The sequence below is a fragment of the Mobula hypostoma genome, chromosome 7, assembly GCF_963921235.1.
Source record: "Mobula hypostoma chromosome 7, sMobHyp1.1, whole genome shotgun sequence".
Lineage (NCBI taxonomy): Eukaryota > Metazoa > Chordata > Chondrichthyes > Myliobatiformes > Myliobatidae > Mobula > Mobula hypostoma.
This window is the reverse complement of record NC_086103.1, coordinates 185,755,880-185,778,079: the sequence shown is the minus strand read 5'-3', so window position 1 is coordinate 185,778,079 and position 22,200 is coordinate 185,755,880. Positions and strand designations below refer to the sequence as shown.

Sequence of the window (22,200 nt, the reverse complement as noted above, 5' to 3'; positions counted from 1 at the left end):
TCACCGTGTTGTGTTACACAGTCTCCATCAGCAGGAGTTGGTGCCTGTATCTTCAGAGTTGTGTGAGATTGGAGGTAATTGATGGTCTCTGACAGATAGACATCCTCCTGATGCAATGTTGTAAAGGTGAAGCAAACCACATAGTCCATTTCATGATCCATCAATTCATCCTCCAACTCACTCACTACTTTCACAGAAGGTACATCATCGAATATCCTGAGATAATGTCCCACTAACTTCATCTCCCTTTCCTTGTCATCCAGCCATGTGATCAGTGACTGGTGTCTGAATGTCCTGTTCCAGGACACACTGGCAGCGACTGACCAATGTCACATTTACCTCTCTCACCAGCTGAGCAGCTTTTGGGTCTAGTTTACTGAGAGGGTAAAGCCAGACTGTCATGGGCACCGCATGCTCCCCACCTGGTCCCAGTAGGCTGGGGAGTCTTGCATCGGTGCTGATGGCATCTTGGAATGTGGTGGGGTTGCTCTTCAGTGAGAAATCCCCATAAAAGGTGCAGTTAAATTTCTCCGCATTTGATTTTTGTTCTTCTGTCATTTTTATGGAGCCCTCACCCTCAATTGCAATCTTCGGGAGACGTTTAATGGTCGACTCCATATTACCCTGGATATCCTGCAATTTCTCTGCTGAGGAAACCACTTGATCAAACACAAAGAAAGCCTGGGCTCCATACAGTACTGCTGTAATGACATGGGTCGCTGAGCCCTCATCAAACACACTCGGATAGGTGATATTCTGTCTCCCCAAATGGCTCATGGTCAGTTGTTCAAACCGGGTTGTTGTTTTGTACTGAAGGGTAACTCGTGCTTGTTGCTTTGATCCCTTTGTGTCACTGAGATATTTTGCAGACCCTTTCACTTCCACGAGCCCACACAAGAGACTTGCTTTCATCGAACCCGACACATTAAGTGCAGAGCATTTCTCATCCATGGTGTCTGATGCAATGATGTGAAACTCAGTGCTGGACTGATCGTGAGTGCTGACGTTGCTTTGGAGTGTCTGTAAATCCCACAATGTGATGCCTAAGGAATAAATCAGCAATAAAGATCATTAAATTGAGGTAAAGTGTTAAGTCGATAGTGTGGATAATGTTAAGTTAGTGGATCAGCACACCAGCATCTGCAGAGTCTCTTGTGTTTGTATTTAGCCAATCATCTATCTGCTCTGGATGTACTTTGTACTGAGTGTACAATGCTTTGCAGCTACTGAACTAAATATTTCACTGGTTTACAACAGGTTACTTCTCATGCCAGAAGATTCCCCCCTCACCCCTGAGACAACTGGCATCACAATTCCTCCCCACCTGGTCCAAAACAGGATTCCAGATCCACACTTCTGTGGCGGGAATGTCATTGGCAACATCAGCTTGTGCCTGAACGTTGTCCAGGTCTTGCTGTATGTAGAAATGGTCTGTCTGTCTGCTGTGCAGTTGCAATGCATATTATCAGTGATATCCCCACTGCTAGCCTTATGGGAGAAAGAATATCATTTCACAGCAATTGAAGCTGGTTGTTCTCAGGGAAAAGTCTCTGTGGAATTGCTATCTGCTGTTGATGAGGTTCAACTGCATGGAGCACATGGACCTCATGAGTGACACGTAACACAAGGCCACAAGCTGTCTAACTGGCACGTTAAACCATTGCCTGTTCCCTGTCTGACACGTTCCCTTTCTCATTTACATCACTCCTCACCTCCTTGCTCAGTGGAGACTTACCTGCAAGTGGCTGTTACCAATCTGATTTTGTCAAGTGGTTCTGTATGATGTTGAAATTGGCCATGCCACAATTCAAGACATTTTCCCCAGACTACCCACATTCCTTTACATAACCAGAGAGTCTGGTGACTATCCTGAGATTGGTAACCTGAATCAACTGCCCTGTATTGACCTCCACTGATTGATATGATTGTATTCCAGTACCTGGGATCAGAGTGTCTGACCGGCAGTCGTACAGCATTCCCAACTGGAAAGGACGGCCCACAGCAGCTAGTTGCATGACCTCATTCATGACTGCAGCAGGAACTGGAGACTCGGCAACAACAGTGACCTGAAATCCAAGATATAGTTACATATAAAATGCTGAATTCAGCTGGCACACATGGGGTAATGTTTTACATATAAAATGCTGAATTCAGCTGGCACACATGGGGTAATGTTTTACATATAAGATGCTGAATTCAGCTGGCACAGATGGGGTAATGTTTTACAGACGCCCCCATTGTGATATATAGTATCAGTGTCAGAATCAGGTTTAATATCACTGGCATATGTCATGGAATTTGTTGTTCTGTGGTAGCAGTATATTGTAATACAGAATAATAAATACTGTAAATCAAAGTATATATATATATATATATATATGTAGCGATGTGCTACACACAGCGCTAGAATAACCACACGGAGTCGGTGAGTTGGAGTTGCAATGAAAGAGGTTTATTCAAACTTTGCGGCCCGCTTTAAAGCCTTCCCGTTCCCGCCCTTTTTGCTGCCGGCCCTCTGCCTGCGCGCGCTGTTTCCTGAGCCGGTTCATGGGTGTCAGAAAGTGGGTCGCCACATAACCCCCCCCCCAGAACCGGCGATACCTCCCCCAATGTCCACTGTCTGGATCGGCCTCTGTTTGGGAAGTCTGCCCCTGCGCCGCGGTGCCTGAGCCTGGACCGGCTGCGCCAAGTCCACATGGGCCGGTTTGAGTCGGTCCACCGTGAAAACCTCCTCTCTCCCCCCAATGTCCAGCACGAACGTGGACCCGTTGTTCCTGATCACCTTAAACGGCCCCTCGTAGGGCCGCTGTAGCGGTGCCCAGTGTCCGCCCCGTCGTACAAAAAGAAACTTACAGTTCTGCAGGTCTTTGGGTACGCAGGTCGGGCTCTGTCCGTGCTGTGAAGTGGGTATGGGGGCCAGGTTACCGAGCCTCTCCCGTAGTCTGTCCAGGACTGCTGTGGGTTCTTCCTCTTGCCCCCTTGGGGCTGGTATGAACTCTCCTGGGACGACCAGGGGCGTGCCGTACACCAGCTCGGCCGACGAGGTGTGTAGATCCTCTTTTGGCGCCGTGCGGATTCCGAGCAGGACCCAGGGAAGCTCGTCCACCCAGTTAGGCCCCTCCAGGCGGGCCACGAGAGCCGATTTCAGGTGACGGTGGAAGCGCTCCACTAGTCCGTTCGACTGTGGGTGGTAGGCAGTTGTGTGGTGTAGCTGTGTTCCTAAAAGGCTGGCCATAGCCGACCACAGGCTGGAGGTGAACTGGGCGCCCCTGTCGGAGGTAATGTGGGTCGGTACCCCAAAGCGGGCTACCCAGGTTGCGATCAGTGCTCGGGCACAGGATTTGGAGGTGGTGTCGGTGAGCGGGACTGCCTCTGGCCATCTGGTGAACCGGTCTATCATAGTTAGGAGGTACCACACTCCTCGTGACACTGGCAGGGGCCCCACGATATCCACATGGATGTGGTCGAACCTCCGGCGGGTGGGTTCGAATCGCTGCGGCGGAGCCTTGGTGTGCTGCTGCACCTTGGCCGTTTGGCACTGCATGCACGTTTTGGCCCATTCACTGACCTGTTTACACAGTCCATGCCACACGAACCTGTTGGAGACCAGCCGGACAGTTGTCCTGATGGAGGGGTGCGCTAAGTTGTGAATGGATTCGAACACCCGCCGGCGCCAGGCTGCTGGGACGACGGGGCGGGGTTGGCCGGTAGCTACGTCACATAGTAGGGTCCTCTCACCTGGGCCTACGGGGAGGTCTTGGAGCTGCAAACCGGAGACTGCAGTCCTGTAACTGGGGATCTCAGCGTCTGCCTGCTGTGCCTCTGCCAGCGCTGTATAGTCCACCCCCTGGGACAGGGCCTGTATGGTAGGTCTGGAAAGTGCGTCTGCCACGACATTGTTCTTTCCAGAGACATGCCGGATGTCCGTCATGTACTCGGAGATGTAGGACAGATGTCGCTGCTGGCGGGACGACCAGGGGTCGGACACCTTAGTGAACGCAAAGGTAAGCGGTTTGTGGTCTGTGAACGCGGTGAAGGGCCTACCTTCTAAGAAGTACCTGAAATGCCGGATTGCCAGGTATAGTGCCAATAGCTCCCGGTCGAAAGCACTGTATTTGAGTTCGGGTGGTCGTAGGTGTTTGCTGAAGAACGCCAGGGGTTGCCAGCGACCCTCGATGAGTTGTTCCAGCACTCCACCGACTGCTGTGTTGGATGCGTCCACCGTGAGAGCAGTAGGAACGTCCGTTCTGGGGTGCACTAGCATCGCGGCGTTTGCCAAGGCTTCTTTGGTTTTAACGAAAGCGGTTGCGGCCTCTGCGTCCCAGGTAATGTCCTTGCCCTTACCCGACATTAGAGTGAACAGGGCTGCATGGTTCGGGCTGCTGAGGGGAGGAAACGGTGGTAGAAATTCACCATACCCACGAATTCCTGCAAGCCTTTGACTGTGTTGGGTCGGGGGAAGTGGCGGACCGTGTCTACCTTGGCGGGCAGCGGGGTTGCCCCGTCTTTAGTAATCCTGTGGCCCAGGAAGTCAATGGTGTCGAGTCCAAACTGGCATTTGGCTGGACTGATTGTAAGGCCGAATTCACTCAGGCGGGAGTAGAGCTGGCGGAGGTGGGACAGATGCTCCTGCCGACTACTGCTGGCTATGAGAATGTCGTCCAAATAGATGAATGCAAAGTCCAGGTCGCGTCCCACCACGTCCATTAGCCGCTGGAAAGTCCGTGCGGTGTTCTTTAGACCAAACGGCATTCGGAGGAATTCGAAAAGTCCGAACGGGGTGATAAGTGCTGTTTTGGGGATGTCGTCCAGATGTACAGGGATTTGATGGTATCCCCGGATGAGGTCTACCTTGGAAAAGATCCTTGCGCCGTGTAGGTTTGCTGCGAAGTCTTGAATGTGCGGCACAGGGTAGCGGTCTGGCGTTGTAGCCTCATTCAGTCTGCGGTAGTCACCGCATGGTCTCCAGCCCCCTGTTGCCTTGGGCACCATGTGAAGGGGGGAGGCCCATGGGCTGTCGGACCGTCGTATGATCCCTAATTCCTCCATCTTCTTGAACTCCTCCTTCGCCAGTCGGAGCTTGTCCGGGGGAAGCCTTCGAACACGGGCGTGGAGGGGTGGTCCCTGGGTCGGGATGTGGTGCTGTACTCCGTGTCTGGGCATGGCTGCTGTGAACTGCGGTGTCAGTACTGATGGGAAATCCGCCAGGACCCTGGTGAATTCATCGTCGGACAGCGTGATGGAGCCCAGGTGTGGGGCTGGCAACTGTGCTTCACCCAGGGAGAACGTCTGAAAAGTCTTGGCGTGGACTAATCACTTCCCTTGCAAGTCGACCAGCAGGCTGTGGGCTCGTAGAAAATCCGCCCCCAGGAGTGGTTGGGCCACGGCGGCCAGTGTGAAGTCCCACGTGAACCGGCTGGAGCTGAACTGTAGCCGCACCGTGCGGGTGCCGTAGGTTCGTATTGTGCTGCCATTAGCGGCCCTCAGGGTGGGTCCCGGTTCTCTGTTGCTGGTGTCGTAACTCGTTGGAGGTAAGACGCTGATCTCCGGTCCGGTGTCGACCAAAAAGCGGCGTCCCGACTGCTTGTCCCAGACATACAGGAGGCTGTCCTGATGGCCAGCCGCCGTAGCGATCGGCAGCGGCTGGGCCCTGGCGTTTCCCGGGAATTTGCAGGGCGGTCTGCAGCGGCGGGCCTCCGTACCCCACCGCTGGTGGTAGAAACACCATTGTTCGTTGGGCTCCTCACTCCCGTCGCCGGGTTTTGTAGGCTCTGCTGCCGGGCCTGGTCTGGTCTGTCGTTGGGCACGTGGCTTGGTGATCTGTGCGACGGGCGCCCCTCTCTCTTTCCTGGCATTCCACAGCACATCTGCTCGGGCCGCCACCTCCCGGGGGTTGCTGAAATCTGCGTCGGACAGCAGCAGGCATATGTCCTCGGGCAGTTGCTCTAGGAACGCCTGCTCGAACATGAGGCAGGGTTTGTGTCCTTCAGCCAGGGCCAGCATCTCGTTCATTAATGCTGACGGCGGCCTGTCTCCCAAACCATCCAGGTGCATTAAGCGGCGTGCTCGTTCGCGCCGTGAGAGTCCGAAAGTCCTTATGAGCAGGGCTTTGAATGCCGTGTATTTGCTGTTCTCCGGGGGCGACTGTATAAACTCCTCAACTTGTGCAGCAGTCTCCTGGTCGAGGGAGCTCAGCACGTAGTAGTAGCGAGTGGACTCCGAGGTTATCTGCCGAATGTGGAATTGTGCTTCTGCTTGTTCGAACCATAAATGGGGTCGCAGCGTCCAGAAGCCTGGCAGTTTTAACGAAACTGCGTGAACAGATGCGGCGTTGGTCATCTCTGGTCCAAATATCGTTTGGGCTGTCGGGGTCACCAATTGTAGCGATGTGCTACACACAGCGCTAGAATAACCACACGGAGTCGGTGAGTTGGAGTTGCGATGAAAGAGGTTTATTCAAACTTCACGGCCCGCTTTAAAGCCTTCCCGTTCCCGCCCTTTTTGCTGCCGGCCCTCTGCCTGCGCGCGCTGTTTCGTGAGCCGGTTCGTGGGTGTCAGAAAGTGGGTCGCCACATATATATATATATAAAAATAAAAGTTAAATTGGTAAAATAAGTAGGCAAAAAGAGACAGAATAAGCAGTGAGGTATTATTCATGTGTTTAATGTCCATTCAGAAATCTGATGGTGGAGGGGAAGAAGTGTTGCTGAATAGCTGAGTGTGTCTTTCAGGCTCCCGTACCTCCTCCCTGATGGCAATGTTGGGGGTCCTTCAAGATGGATGCCACCTTTGTGAGGCATCGCTCCTTGGAGGTGTCCTGGATACTGGTGGGGGAGCGGTGTGGGGTGGGGTGGTTCGTGCCCATCATGACTCAGTTTACAACTTTCTGCATCTTCTTTGGATCCTGTGCGCTGCCCCCCCCATACCAGATGGTAATGCCGCCTGATAAGATGCTCTCCTTGGTACAGCTGTAGAAGTTTGAGAGTGTTTTTGTCGACTTTCCAAATCTCCTCAAACTCCTACTGAAATATCACAGCTGTCTTGCCTTCTTTGTAACAACATCTTGTCTCACATGTAGACCATTTATCTGTGCAGAGACAGGGTCTGGAATGTACAGGATGAACAGGATTTTGTTCCCCACTCTCTTCAAGCTTACTGAGTTTACTGGAACATCACTCACACTACTCGTACATGGAATAAAGATTTTGGTTGTAAACGAGAGAAACAAAATCTGTTCATCCAGCTCCACAAACATGCAAGGATGCTGGATTATCACAACTTGATACGTACAGGAATTGCTGAAAATTATGGTGAAAATGGTTGTAACTCTCGCTTCAGCTAGCGGCTTAATATGGGGGGTGACAGCCCCCGGCCTGGCCAAACTTAAGAATCTCATTTGGGTGGATGCTGCGTGATGTATCCCGTTACAAATCAGTACCACAAAATGACAAACAGTACACAATATGCCATTAAACGATTAAGCTTTATAATTCTTACCTTGACTATATGATTAGTAAAGAAACAAAATAAAAGAAAAAAAGGGCCCAATCTTATTAATCAGTCTGTTGCACAATATTGGAGCTCACCGATAAGCCGATCGTCCACCATCGATCTCCTCCGATCGTCGCTGTCCTCCAAGCCCACCCCATCCAGCGGTCTCACAACTCTCTCCATTTGCATCTCCTCATCTCTCCCTGGCAAAAGGCCGCAGAAATCTCTCTTCCAGCTCACAAGAAGGAACAACAGCATTCCTAACCCCGTTATCTCTCGTCATAACCCAAACATTGCTGTTTCAGAGAAACCATTACATTATCAGTGAAACCTTACAGCATGTTACATGGTAAATTGGCTAATCCCAGCTTTAGGAAAATTGTAGGTGACAATGTCCGAGCAACATTTTCATTCTGATCTGTGTGATTCACACTCTTTATTACAACAGGTTCGATGTTCAGACATATTACAATTGACATCTCTGATGCTACTTCAGAAGAGTGGTGTTAAATATTGGAATGAGAGTCCCTGCATCACAGAATGATTACAGTATGAATGGAGTTTGAACTGTTTCTGTGTGACAACAGAGTTCAACTCCCCTTATATTTTTCTGAAGTATTTAAACACCTCTATATTGAACACTAGCTTGGAGTCTGTCTCTTCTCCAACCCATGAGAGTGTATTCCTCATACCAACCACTCGCTGTGAAGAACACATTGCTTCTTTGATCTATATGGCCAGTTGTTCTATATGGCCCATTGCTGTATATGAATAGATGTTCTTTATGGCCAGGTCATGCTACTCCACCAATGAGAATGCTTCCTCTCTATACAGCACAAAGGATACGTGGAGTGGTATTAAAACAATCCCACGGTATACAAAGACCAGATACTAGGCAATTGAAGGGGACAGGGACAGGGCCAATGAGTTAAACTGGTTTTGCAATAGATTTGATGAGGGGGCTTCTTGTTCACCCCTCTGCAATCCGTCCACCCCCCAGCTCCTCCCCTCTCACCCCTCGCCCTCTGTCTTTCTCCAAGGACACCGGAGAGCCAACGACCACAGACACATGGACTGTCACTGCTGAGCAGGTAAGGAGAGAGCTCAGCAGACTTCACCCAGGCAAAGCTGTTGGGCCTGGATGGCATCAGTCCAAAGGTACTCAAGGTGTGTGCTACTCAGCTGGGTGCAGTCTTTCAATACATCTTTAATCTGAGCCTGAGCCTGAGCCTGGAGAGGCTGCCTGTGCTGTGGAAAGCATTCTGCCTAGTTCCAATACCCAAGAAGACATTCAGGTAAATTTCTTCTGCGCCTTCTCTGTAGCCTTCACATCTTTCCTAAAGTGTCTCTCCCAGAACTGGAAGCAGTTGTAGACAAACTAACTTTTTATGGAGGTTCACTGTTTCTTCTCCAGTTATACTCTATTATGGCTATGTTTACAAAGCATAACATCTTTAAGTTTGGTAACAGGTCAAACTACCAATGTTTTAGAAATTATGCACTTCTATATTGCTTCTGGTAGCAGGTGATGCACCGGTTGGTTGTCTCCTGATTGGCTGCTTTGGAGTCTCTGCTCCATTTGTCTTTTGATATTTTTAGTCTAGAATAATATGAGAACCTTGACCTTAGATTGTGACATTGGTCCTGGGCTCCTGTCCATCGGAAACATACTCCTGCATCACCAAATCATCCATTTAGTCCACGTTGAGCTATTATTCTGCCTAGTCCTGCACCAGGCCCATAGACCTCCACACTCCTCCCATCCATGTACCTCTCCAAACTTCTCAAACATTGAAATTAAACCTGCATCCACCACTTTCACTGACAGCTCGTTCCACACTCTCTCCACTCTCCGAATGAAGAAATTTCCCTCTTTTATTCCCCTTAAACATTTCACCTTTCAAACTTACCAATGATCTCTAGTTCTGGTCTAAACCAAAGTCAATGGGAAAAAGCCTGCTCGCTTTTATCCTATCTATATCCCTCATAATTTTGCATATCTCTATCAAATCTCCCCTCATTCTCCTACTCTTCAGGGAATAAAGTCCTAACTTATTCAACATTTACCTCCCCAGCAATATCCGTGTCAATTTTCTCTGTCGTCTATCAATCTTATTGATATCTTTCCTCAAGGTAGGTGACAAGACCTGCACACAGTACTACAAATTAGATTTCACCAAAGTCTCATTCAACTTCAACATAACATCCTACCTCCTGTACTCAATAATTTAATTTAGAAAGGCCAATATGCCAAAAATTCTCTTTCGGATCCTTTCTACCTGTGACGCCATATTCAAGGAATTATGGATCTGTACTCTTAGATCCCTCTGTTCTACCAGAGTTCTTAAGCCCTACTGTTCACTGAGAATGTCCTACCCAGTTTTTCCCCTCCCAAATTGAAATACCTCACACTCCTCTGCATTAAATTCCATCTGCATATTTTCAACCCATAAGACCATAAAACATAGGAGCAGAATTAGGCCCATCGAGTCTGCTCCACCATTCAATCATAGCTGATCCTTGTTATCTCCTCCTCAACCCCATTTGCCAGCCTTCTCCCCATAACCTTTGATGCCATGTCCAATCAAGAACCTATCAAGCTCTGCCTTAAATACACCCAATGACCTGGCCTCCACAGCTGCCTGTGACAACAAATTACACTAATTCACCACCCTCTGGATAAAGAAATTTTTCCGCATCTGTTTTGAATGGACACCTCTCTATCCTGATGCTGTGCCCTCTTGCCCCAGACTCTCCTACCATGGGAAATATCCTTTCCACATCTACTCTGCCTAGGCCTTTCAACATTCAAAAGATTTCAATGAGATCCCCCCCCCATCCTTCTGAATTCCAGCAAGTACGGACCCAGAGCCATCAAAGGTTCTTGTATGATTGTCACGGTCCAGTCCGTTGACTCCTCATTTGCTTTTAATTCCCTTTTCCCTGTGTTCTACATGGCTCCTTGATTAAGGCACCTGATTCTCATCTGAACCAGCAGCATAAAAGCTCTGGCTTACATCTACTCAGCGGTGGACCGTCACCTCGGCCAGTGTGGAAACGCACATTCCGGGCCACCAAGAAGAGTGGACTCTAAGTTGCTTCAGTGCCTGGGGTGCTTTGGGAATTCTCTCGTCTCCGTGTCCAGCTGAGTATTGCTGGCCGTTTGCCGCTACTCTGAGCCATGATACGAATTGTCTGTCGTTGTTTGGTTTGGTCGTTCTGTGTCCAAGTTCGAGTCCTTCTCCATGTCCAAGTTCAAGTCCAGGCTCCGTGTTGGAGTCTAGCCCGAGTCCAAACTCCATGTCCAGGCTCCTCCTGTTTGTTGTCCAACGTTCACGTCCATGTAAGCATCCACCCGATCTCCATGCCTGTGTCCCGCACTTGGGCCCGCTCCAGTCACCCACTGCGACAATGATAACCCTTCCATTCCTGGAATCATCCTTGTGAACCTCCTCTGGACCCTCTCCAATGCCAGCACATCTTTTCTAAGATGAGGGGCACAAAACTGTTCACAATACTCGAGGTGAGGCCTCACCAGTGCCTTATAAAGCCTCAGCATCATATCCTTGCTCTTGTAGTCTAGACATCTCGAAATGAATGCTAACATGACATTTGCCTTCCTCATCACCAACTCTTACCTGCAGGTTAACCTTCAGGGTGTTGTGCACAAGGATTCCCAAGTCCCTTTGCAACTTAGATTTTTCAATTTTCTCCCGGTTTAGAAAATATTCCACACATTTATTTCTACTACCAAAGTGCATGAGCATGCATTTTCCAACATTGTATTTCATTTGCCACTTTCTTGCCCATTCTCCTAATCTGTCTAAGTCCTTCTGCTTCCTACCTGTTTCCTCAACACTACCTGCCCTGCCGCGCGGCACCTAATTAATTAACTTGTTTATTTCGGCTTTTTTTCATAAAGATGTGCTGGGTGCATCCCGGCCACCGCTGTACCCCTGCACGCTTCGCAGATCAGTATCTGCCGCAGCCCAGGGGTTGGGGTGGTGGGACACTGAGGTGTCGTCTGTTTCCATCAGGGCAGGCAGGTCATCTTCTTCTATGACTACCTGCCTCGATGTCGAAGGTCGAGGTTCGTCGTCTGCTGTGGCTGAAGTGGAAGGCTTGCTTGACTGCTGAGCCTCGCGCTTTTTTCCATCATACAATTCTTTGTAAGAACTCAAACCATCTTGCAAATATCCCCCAAACCTACGTACCCTTTCAAAATTAAAGTCATACTTTATCATTGCAGCGAAAATCTCACGCAGCTGCCTCACGTTCAGTTCCTGGACGACTTCACTTTCGGTCCATTCGCTACTGCATTCGGTTTCGATTGTTATCCTTTCCTCTTCCAATTGCATCAGCTCTTCATCTATCAGTTCTTGCTCATGAGATGCCAAAACCTCTTAAACATCATCTTCATCATCTTCCACAAGCCAAACTCACTTTGTCCTTGCTTCGTTCACCACGATCGAAACGCTTAATTATGTCTAGTTTTACGCTAAGTGTAACACCCTTATGAGCTCTTTTAGGCTTTTCTGATACCTTGGAACTCATCTTGCTAACGGCTGCTCACAGGCACGTGTTTAAGCAATGCCGGCGAGAATGCCGTTCCGAATCCGGGGGAGAGTGGTTGCTCAGGGCGTGCGCTGCTTTTTTTGCATGCTGCTTTTTTTCGTAACAGTGAAAACACCTTTTGTTAGCAAAAACAGGTAACTAACGTAGGTCTTTCGTAACAGTGAGGTTTCGTAAAGCGAACGTTAGAAAAGCGGGGGACACCTGTAATTGAAAAATTTTGTCCCATTTCTCTATAGGTAGGCAAAGTTGAAGTTCCCTTTCCCATTCATTTTTAATTTTATCAGATATACATGGCTGTAATTTCATAATTATATCATAGATGGATGCTATTAATCCCTTCTGAAGAGGATTTAAACCTAAAATTTTATTGATGATATCAGTAGGGTATGAAGTCCAGAAGGCAGGCAGCATGGTATTTAAAAATTTTCTTATTTATAAATATCTAAAAACACGGGATCTAGGCAAATCAGATTTCTTAGATAACTGTTCAAAAGACATGAAACAGTTATCCAGAATTAAGTCACGAAAACATGTTATACCTTTCATTTTCCATATCAAAAAGGCTTGGTCCATAACCGAGGGTTGAAAAAAAAATCAGATATAATAGGGCTTGATAATATAAATTTGTTCAAACCCCCAAAAATTTACGAAATTGAAACCATATTCGTAATGTATGTTTAACTATTGGATTAACCATTCGTTTATTCAATTTAGACAGTACAAAAGGAAGTGAATTTCCTAAAATGGAAGCCAAAGAGAACCCTTGTACAGAGTAGCCTTCAAGGTTTACCCAATGTGGACTTGGAATTATATTCCAATCTTGTGTCCAAAATATTAAATATCGAAAATTAATTGCCCAATTATAGAATCTTAGATTAGGCAATGCTAAACCACCATCTTTCTTGGACTTCTGTAAATATTTTTTACTTAATCTGGGATTTTTGCTCTGCCATATATAAGAGGAAATTTTAGAATCGATAGTATCAAAAAAGGATTTAGGAATAAAAATTGGTATCACTTGAAATAAATAAGAATTTAGGTAAAGTAATTATTTTAATAGCATTAATTTGGCCAATCAGTAATAGAGACAACGGGGACCACGTAGTAATCAGTTGTTTAACCTGACTAATTAACGGTAAAAGGTTGAACTTGAATAAATCCTTATGTCTCTTAGTAATTTTAACTGAGATAGCTAGGTTCTTGATTAGCCAGGGGATCAAAGGGTATGGAGTGAAGGCAGAGGAGTGGTGATGACTGGATGAAATGGATCAGCCCATGATTGAATGGCGGAGCAGTCTCGATGGGCTGAATGGCCTACTTCTGCTCCTAAATTTTATGGTCTTACATCAGACTTTACTCTCTCCCTATGAAATTTCAAGTTGAACACAATCATATTGTGCTCACTGGTTCCTAACATTTCTTTTACCTTAAACTCCCTAATCGCCTCCGGTTCATAACATAACACCCATTCCGCTATAGCTGATCCCCGAGTAGGCTCAACAACAAATTGCTTTAGAAAGCCATCTCTTAGGCATTCAACAAACTCAGTCTCTTGAGATCCATTACCAACCTGATTTTCCCCAATCGACCTGCATGTTAAATTCTCCCATGACTATCATAACATTGCCCTTTTGACTCGCCTTTTCTATTTCACATTCTAATCTGTGGTCCACCTCCCAGCCACTGGTGGGAGGCCTGTATATAACTGCCATCAGTGTCCTTTTGCCCTGGAAGTTTCTTAACTCAACCCACAAGGATTCTCATCCGTGCCGGGTCTTTACCATCCCCTCCGACCTTCAACTCTCTGAGACAGAGCGCTCTGTCCTCAGTAAGGGCCTCATCTTTGTCTCCCTTCGCCCACACCTCAGTGAGTTCCGCGTGCGCCATGACGCTGAACTCTCCTTCCGCCGTCTCCATCTTCAAGCCCACTTCTTCAGCAAGGACACTCCCTCCCCCACCGATGACCCCTTCTCCTGTCTTCAACCCTCCTCCTATTCATGGACACCCCACTTTGGTCTTCTGCCTGCTCTGGATATCTTTATTGTGAAGGAGGGAGGAGAAGATGGCGGTGCGACGTAGCGCGCGCGGCCGTTCTGAATGAATATCGATATGGGTAACTAGGGGCCATGCACAATCCGGATTTAATGGGAGACAGTCGTGAAGCACAGAAGAACATCTGGAGAAAGTTCTGAAATGCCTGCTTTGCTGCCGCTGCTACTGTGCAATTGAGAATCTCCGGAGACGAAGGCCCCAAATCCTCGGCTTTGCCTATTGCCTGTTGCCAGGGCCGGGGTCGAAACGCTCGGCAGAGATGGTGCTCAGTACTCGGTGTCGGAGAGCTGGTTGGAGGCTCAGAGTTTTTCGGACGGACTCGGAGTCGGACTGTAGTCAAATGCTTCCCGGATGCTGCATCGGCAAGTTGGCGGCGCTGGAGGTTTACCATCTGCGTGAGATGATGGGACTTTCGAGAGAATCTGAGACTTTCACATGGTCTGTTCTTATGAAATTATGGTATTGCTTTGCACTGTTGTAACTATATGTTATAATTATGTGGTTTTTGTCAGTTTTTAAGTTGGTTTGTCATGTGTTTTCGTGAGATCATTCTGGAAAAACATTTTTATCATTTCTTAATGCACACATTACTAAATGACAATAAAAGGGGACTGCGTGTCCTCATAATGATAATCATAAAAATCATAACTGCCGACAGGACATCAGCCGTCTCGACTTCACCACACCTTGTTCCAATTCCAACCTCACTCCTTCCAAATGCTCTGCTCTCCACCCCCTCCACACTAATCCTAACCTTACTATAAAACCCGCCGTTAAGCGGGGTACTGTTGTAGTCTGGCATACTGACCTCTAACTTGCCGAGGCACAGCGACAACTCGCGGATACCTCCTCTTATTTACATAGAACATGGAATAGTACAGCACAGTACAGGCCCTGCGGCCCACAATATTGTGCTGACCCTCAAACCCTGCCTCCCAGATAACCCCCTACCTTAAATTCCTCCATAAACCTGTCTAGTAGTCTCTTAAACTTCACTAGTGTATCTGCCTCCACCACTGACTCAGGCAGTGCATTCCACGCACCAACCACTCTCTGAGTAAAAAACCTTCCTCTAATATCCCCCTTGAACTTCCCACCCCTTACCTTAAAGCCATGTCTTCTTGTATTGAGCAGTGGTGCCCTGGGGAAGAGACGCTGGCTATCCACTCTATCTATTCCTCTTATAATCTTGTACACCTCTATCATGTCTCCTCTCATCCTCCTTCTCTCCAAAGAGTAAAGCCCTAGCTCCCTTAATCTCTGATCATAATCCATACTCTCTAAACCAGGCAGCATCCTGGTAAATCTCCTCTGTACCCTTTCCAATGCTTCCACATCCTTCCGATAGTGAGGCGACCAGAACTGGACACAGTACTCCAAGTGTGACCTAACCAGAGCTTTATAGAGCTGCATCATTACATCGCGACTCTTAAACTCTATCCCTCGACTTTTGAAAGCTAACACCCCATAAGCTTTCTTAACTACCCTATCCACCTGTGAGGCAACTTTCAGGGATCTGTGGACATGTACCCCCAGATCCCTCTGCTCCTCCACACCACCAAGTATCCTGCCAGTTACTTTGTACTCTGCCTTGGAGTTTGTCCTTCCAAAGTGTACCACCTCACACTTCTCCGGGTTGAACTCCATCTGCCACTTCTCAGCCCACTTCTGCATCCTATCAATGTCTCTCTGCAATCTTTGACAATCCTCTACACTATCTACAACACCAGCAACCTTTGTGTCATCTGCAAACTTGCCAACCCACCCTTCTATCCCCACATCCAGGTCGTTAATAAAAATCACGAAAAGTAGAGGTCTCAGAACAAATCTTTGTGGGACACCACTAGCGACAATCCTCCAATCTGAATGTACTCCCTCCACCACGACCCTCTGCCTTCTGCAGGCAAGCCAATTCTGAATCCACCTGGCCAAATTGCCCTGGATCATAAGACCATAAGACAAAGGAGCAGAAGTCGGCCATTCGGTCCATCGAGTCTGCTCCATCATTTTATCATGAGCTGATCCATTCTCCTATTTAGTCCCTCTCCCCCACCTTCTCACCATAACCTTTGATGCCCTGGCTACTCAGATACCTATCAGTCTCTGCCTTAAATACACTCAATGACTTGGCCTCCACTGCTGCCCGTGGCAACAAATTCCATAGATTCACCCCCCCGACTAAAAAAGTTTCTTCGCATTTCTGTTCTGAATGGGCGCCCTTCAATCCTTAAGTCATGCCGTCTCGTACTAGACTCCCCCATCATGGGAAACAACTTTGCCACATCCACTCTGTCCATGCCTTTCAACATTCAAAATGTTTCTATGAGGTCTCCCCTCATTCTTCTAAACTCCAAGGAATACAGTCCAAGAGTGGACAAACGTTCCTCATACGTTAACCCTCTCATTCCCAGAATCATTCCAGTGAATCTTCTCTGTACCCTCTCCAACGTCAGCACATCCTTTCTTAAATAAGGAGACCAAAACTGCCCACAGTACTCCAAGTGAGGTCTCACCAGCGCCTTATAGATCCTCGACATCACATCCCTGCTCTTATACTCTATTCCTCTAGAAATGAATGCCAACATTGCATTCGCTTTCTTCACTACTGACTCAACCTGGAGGTTAACCTTAAGGGTATCCTGTACGAGGACTCCCAAGTCCTGTTGCATCTCAGAACTTTGAATTCTTTCCCCATTCAACTAATAGTCTGCCCATTTATTTCTTCTGCCAAAGTGCATAACCATACACTTTCCAACATTGTATTTCATTTACCACTTCTTTGCCCATTCTTCCAATCTATCCAAGTCTCTCTGCAGACTGTCCATTTCCTCAGCACTACCAGCCCCTCCACCTATCTTTGTATCGTCAGCAAACTTAGCCACAAAGCCATCTATTCCATAATCCAAATCGTTGATGTACAATGTAAAAAGAAGTGGCCCCAACACAGACCCCTGTGGAACACCACTAGTAACCGGCAGCCAACCAGAATAGGATCCCTTTACTCCCACTCTCTGTTTCCTGCTAATCAGCCAACGCTCTATCCACGTATGTAACCTACCCGTAAATCCATGGGCTCTTATCTTGTTAAGCAGCCTCATGTGTGGCACTTTGTCATAGACCTTCTGAAAATCTAAATATACAACATCCACTGCATCTCCCTTGTCTAGCCTACTGGTAATTTCCTCAAAAAATTGTAATAGGTTTGTCAGGCAGGATTTTCCTTTGAGGAATCCGTGCTGAGTTCTGCCTATCTTGTCATATGCCTCCAGGTACTCTGTAACCTCATCCTTGACAATCGACTCCAACAACTTCCCAACCACCGATGTCAAGCTAACAGGTCTATAATTTCCTTTTTGCTTCCTTGCCCCCTTCTTAAATAGCAGAGTGACATTTGCAATCTTCCAGTCCTCCGGAACCATGCCAGAATCTATCGACTTTTGAAAGATCATTGCTAATGCCTCCGCAATCTCCACAGCTAATTCCTTCAGAACACATGGGTGCATTCCATCTGGTCGGGGAGATTTATCTACCTTTAGACTATTCAGCTTCCTGAGTACTTTCTCTGTCGTAATTGTGACTGCGCACACTTCTCTTCCCTGCCACCCTTGAGTGTCCGGTATACTGCTGATGTCTTCCTCAGTGAAGACTGATGCAAAATACTCGTTCAGTTCCTCTGCCATCTCCTTATCTCCCATTACAATTTCTCCAGCATCATTTTCTATCGGTCCTATATCTACTCTCACCTGTCTTTTACTCTTTATATACTTGAAAAAGCTCTTAGTATCCTCTTTGATATTATTTGCTAGCTTCCTTTCATAGTTAATCTTTTCCCTCTTAATGACCTTCTTAGTTTCCTTTTGTAAGGTTTTAAAAACTCCCCAATTCTCTGTCTTCCCACTAATTTTTGCTTCCTTGTATGCCCTCTCCTTTGCTTTAACTTTGGCTTTGACTTCTCTCATCAACCACGGTTGCATCCTTCTTCCATTCGAAAATTTCTTCTTTTTTGGAATATACCTGTCTTGCACATTCCTCACTTCTCACATAAACTCCAGCCACTGCTGCTCTGCCATCTTTCCCGCCAGTGTCCCTTTCCAGTCAACTTTGGCCAGTTCCTCTCTCATGCCACTGTAATTTCCTTTACTCCACTGAAATACCGACACATCAGATTTCGGCTTCTCTTTTTCAAATTTCACAGTGAACTCAATCACGTTACGATCACTGCCTCCTAAGGGTTCCTTCACCTCAATCTCTCCAATCACCTCCGGTTCATTACACAATACCCAATCCAGTACTGCCGATCCCCTAGTGGGCTCAACAACAAGCTGTTCTAAAAAGCCATCTCATAGACTTTCTACAAATTCTCTCTCTTGAGATCCAGTGCCGACCTGATTTTCCCAATCCACTCGCATGTTAAAATCCCCCACAATTATCATAACACTGCCCTTCTGACAAGCCTTTTCTATTTCTTGTTGTAATTTGTAGTCCACATCCCTGCAGCTGTTTGGAGGCCTATAAATAACTACCATTCGGGTCCTTTCACCCCTGCGATTTCTTAGCTCAACCCATAAAGATTCTGCACCTTCCGATCCTATATCACCTCTTTCTAATGATTTAATATCATTTCTTACCAATAAAGCTATGCCTCCCCCTCTGCCTACCTTCCTATCCTTCCGATACACCATGTATCCTTGGGCGTTCAGCTCCCAGAGACATGCATCCTTTAGCCACGTCTCAGTGATGGACACAATATCATACCTGCCAATCTGTAGCTGTACGACAAGATCATCCACCTTATTCCTTATGCTGCGTGCATTTAAGTATAACACCTTAAGACCAGTATTTGGTACTTTTTGCTTTGATTGCACTGCAACTTTATTGCACTGCAACTCATCCCAATGGCTACAAATTTGCCCCATCACCTGCCTGTCTTTCCTAACATCTTTACTGCTCACTATCTTAGATTTATTTCTGTTTTCCCCTTCCTCCACTCTGTCATTCCAGTTCCCATCCCTTTCCCAAATTAATTTAAACCCTCCCTAACAGCTCTATTAAACTTTCCCACCAGGATATTGGTCCCCTTCGGGTTCAGATGTAACCTGTCCTTTTTGAACAGGTCATACTTCCCCCAGAAGAGATCCCAATTATCCAAGAATCTGAAGCCCTGCCCCCTACACCAGTCTCTCAGCCAGGCATTCATCTGCCTGATCCTACTATTCTTGCCCTCACTAGCATGTGGCACAGGTAGCAATCCCGAGATTACTACCCTGGAGGTCCTGCTTCTCAGCTTCCTTCCTAACTCCTGGAAATCTCTCTTCAGGACCTCCTCCTTTGTCCTATCTATGTCATTGGTACCAACATGTACCAAGACAACTGGCTGCTCACCCTCCCCCTTCAGAATATTCAGGACCCGATCCAAGACATCCTGTACCCTGGCATCTGGGAGGCGACACACCATGAGGGTATCTCTATCAGGCTCACAGAATCTCCTGTCTGTTCCCCTGACTATGGAATCCCCTATGACTACCGCATTCCTCTTCTCCCTCCTTCTCTCCTGCACAATAGCGCCAGGCTCAGTGCCAGAGACTCGGTCACTGTGGGCGTCCCCTGTCAGGTCATCCCCCCTCAACAGCATCCAGAACAAGATGTTTGTTGCTGAGGGGGACAGCCACAGGTGTGTCTCCACTATCCGGGCATTTCCCTTTCCTCTCTTGACAGTGACCCAGTTCTCTGACCCCTGTAGCCTAGGGATCCCATGCCTTCTGACTTTCTGAGTAAGCCTACCGTATGGAACCCCTCGATCATGACCCCACTAAGGACCACCAGGCTATTGTCTCCCACACCATCACCAACTTCATCAGTTCAGGGGATCTCCCATCCACTGCTACCAACCTTACAGTTCCCAAACCCCGCACTTCCTGTTTCTACCTCCTACCCAAGATCCACAAATCTGCCTGCCCAGGTAGACCCATTGTCTCAACTTGCTCCTGCCCCACCAAACTTATTTCTGCATACCTCAACACTGTTTTATCCCCCCTTGTTCAATCCCTTCCCTCCTATGTTCGTGACACTTCTCACACTCTGAATTTTTTCAGTGATTTTAAGTTCCCTGGCCCCCACCACTTTATTTTCACCATGGATGTCCAGTCCCTAAATACCTCCATCCCCCACCAGGAAGGTCTCAAAGCTCTCCACTTCTTTTTGGATTCCAGACCTAATCAGTTCCCCTCTACCACCACTCTGCTCCGTCTAGCGGAATTAGTCCGTACTCTTAATAATTTCTCCTTTGGCTCCTCCCACTTCCTCCAGACTAAAGATGTAGCTATGGGCACCCGTATGTGTCCCAGCTATGCCTGTTTTTTTGTTGGGTTTGTGGAACAATCTATGTTCCGTGCCTATTCTGGTATCTGTCCCCCTCCTTTCCTTTGCAGCATCAATGACTGCATTGGCGCTGCTTCCTGCACGCATGCTGAGCTCGCTGACTTCATTAACTTTGCCTCCAACTTTCACCCTGCCCTCAAGTTTACCTGGTTCATTTCCGACACCTCCCTCCCCTTTCTTGATCTTTCTGTCTCTATCTCTGGAGACAGCTTATCTACTGATGTCTACTATAAGCCTACTGACTCTCACAGCTATCTGGACTATTCCTCTTCTCACCCTGTCTCTTGCAAAAACGCCATCCCCTTCTCGCAATTCCTCTGTCTCTGCCGCATCTGCTCTCAGGATGAGGCTTTTCATTCCAGGACAAGGGAGATGTCCTCCTTTTTTAAAGAAAGGGGCTTCCCTTCCTCCACCATCAACTCTGCTCTCAAATGCATCTCTCCCATTTCACGCACATCTGCTCTCACCCCATCCTCCCACCACCCAACTAGGAATAGGGTTCCCCTTGTCCTCAGCTACAACCCCACCAGCCTCCGGGTCCAACATATAATTCTCTGTAACTTTGGCCACCTCCAATAGGATCCCACCACTAAGCACATTATCTGCAGCTTAATGTGAAAAAGACTAAGGAGCAGGTGGTAGACCTGAGGAGAGCTAAGGTACCGGTGACCCCTGTTTCCATCCAGGGGGTCAGTGTGGACACGGTGGAGGATTACAAATACCTGGGGATACGAATTGACAATAAACTGGACTGGTCAAAGAACACTGAGGCTGTCTACAAGAAGGGTCAGAGCTGTCTCTATTTCCTGAGGAGACTGAGGTCCTTCAACATCTGCCAGACGATGCTGAGGATGTTCTACGAGTCTGTGGTGGCCAGTGCGATCATGTTTGCTGTTGTGTGCTGGGGCAGCAGGCTGAGGGTGGCAGACACCAACAGAATCAACAAACTCATTCGTAAGGCCAGTGATGTTGTGGGGATGGAACTGGACTCTCTCACGGTGGTGTCTGAAAAGAGAATGCTGTCTAAGTTGCATGCCATCTTGGACAATGTCTCCCATCCACTACATAATGTACTGGGTGGGCACAGGAGTACATTCAGCCAGAGACTCATTCCACCGAGATGCAACACAGAGTGTCATAGGAAGTCATTCCTGCCTGTGGCCATCAAACTTTACAACTCCTCCCTTGGAGGGTCAGACACCCTGAGCCAATAGGCTGGTCCTGGACTTATTTCATAATTTACTGGCATAATTTACATATTACTATTTAACTATTTATGATTCTATTACTATTTATTATTTATGGAGCAACTGTAATGAAAACCAATTTCCCCAGGGATTATGACTATGACTATGTCTATGACTTTGTACCATACATTATGTTCAAGTTTAGTCTGAATGGAATGGTAAGGGAACTAGTGGTAAATAGGAACAAAGAGATTGCTGGAGACATCCCAAACCTGTGTCAACAGAGGGAGAGACCTCATGGTTTCTGTCTGCAAAGCATGCCAGCTTCAGAGACCTCCTGTCAGTTTCAATCTCTTGCTCCAAACCTACAGCATCATTGAATGCTCCTTGGCTTGACCTGCTTCTAAACAGCTGCACAGAACAGAACAGGAAGGACTCGCAGCGGGTGGTGAGGGTAGCAGAGCGGGTTATTGGCACAACATTACCCTCCCTCAGAGACATTTATACTGGCAGACTT

The 22,200-nt window shown here is 47.6% G+C and overlaps 1 protein-coding gene across 1 annotated transcript; it reads right to left on the bottom strand.

Moving 5' to 3' along the window:
- Positions 1 to 209: 209 nt before the first annotated feature.
- On the bottom strand, positions 210 to 2,051 carry LOC134349827 (cytolytic toxin-beta-like). The gene is made up of 2 exons (XM_063054750.1): positions 1,940 to 2,051; positions 210 to 1,043 (listed from the first exon to the last, which is right to left on the bottom strand). Exons 1-2 carry the CDS (start codon positions 2,025 to 2,027, stop codon positions 256 to 258), a joined length of 876 nt encoding a protein of 291 aa, XP_062910820.1. The 5' UTR covers positions 2,028 to 2,051; the 3' UTR covers positions 210 to 255.
- Positions 2,052 to 22,200: the final 20,149 nt, after the last annotated feature.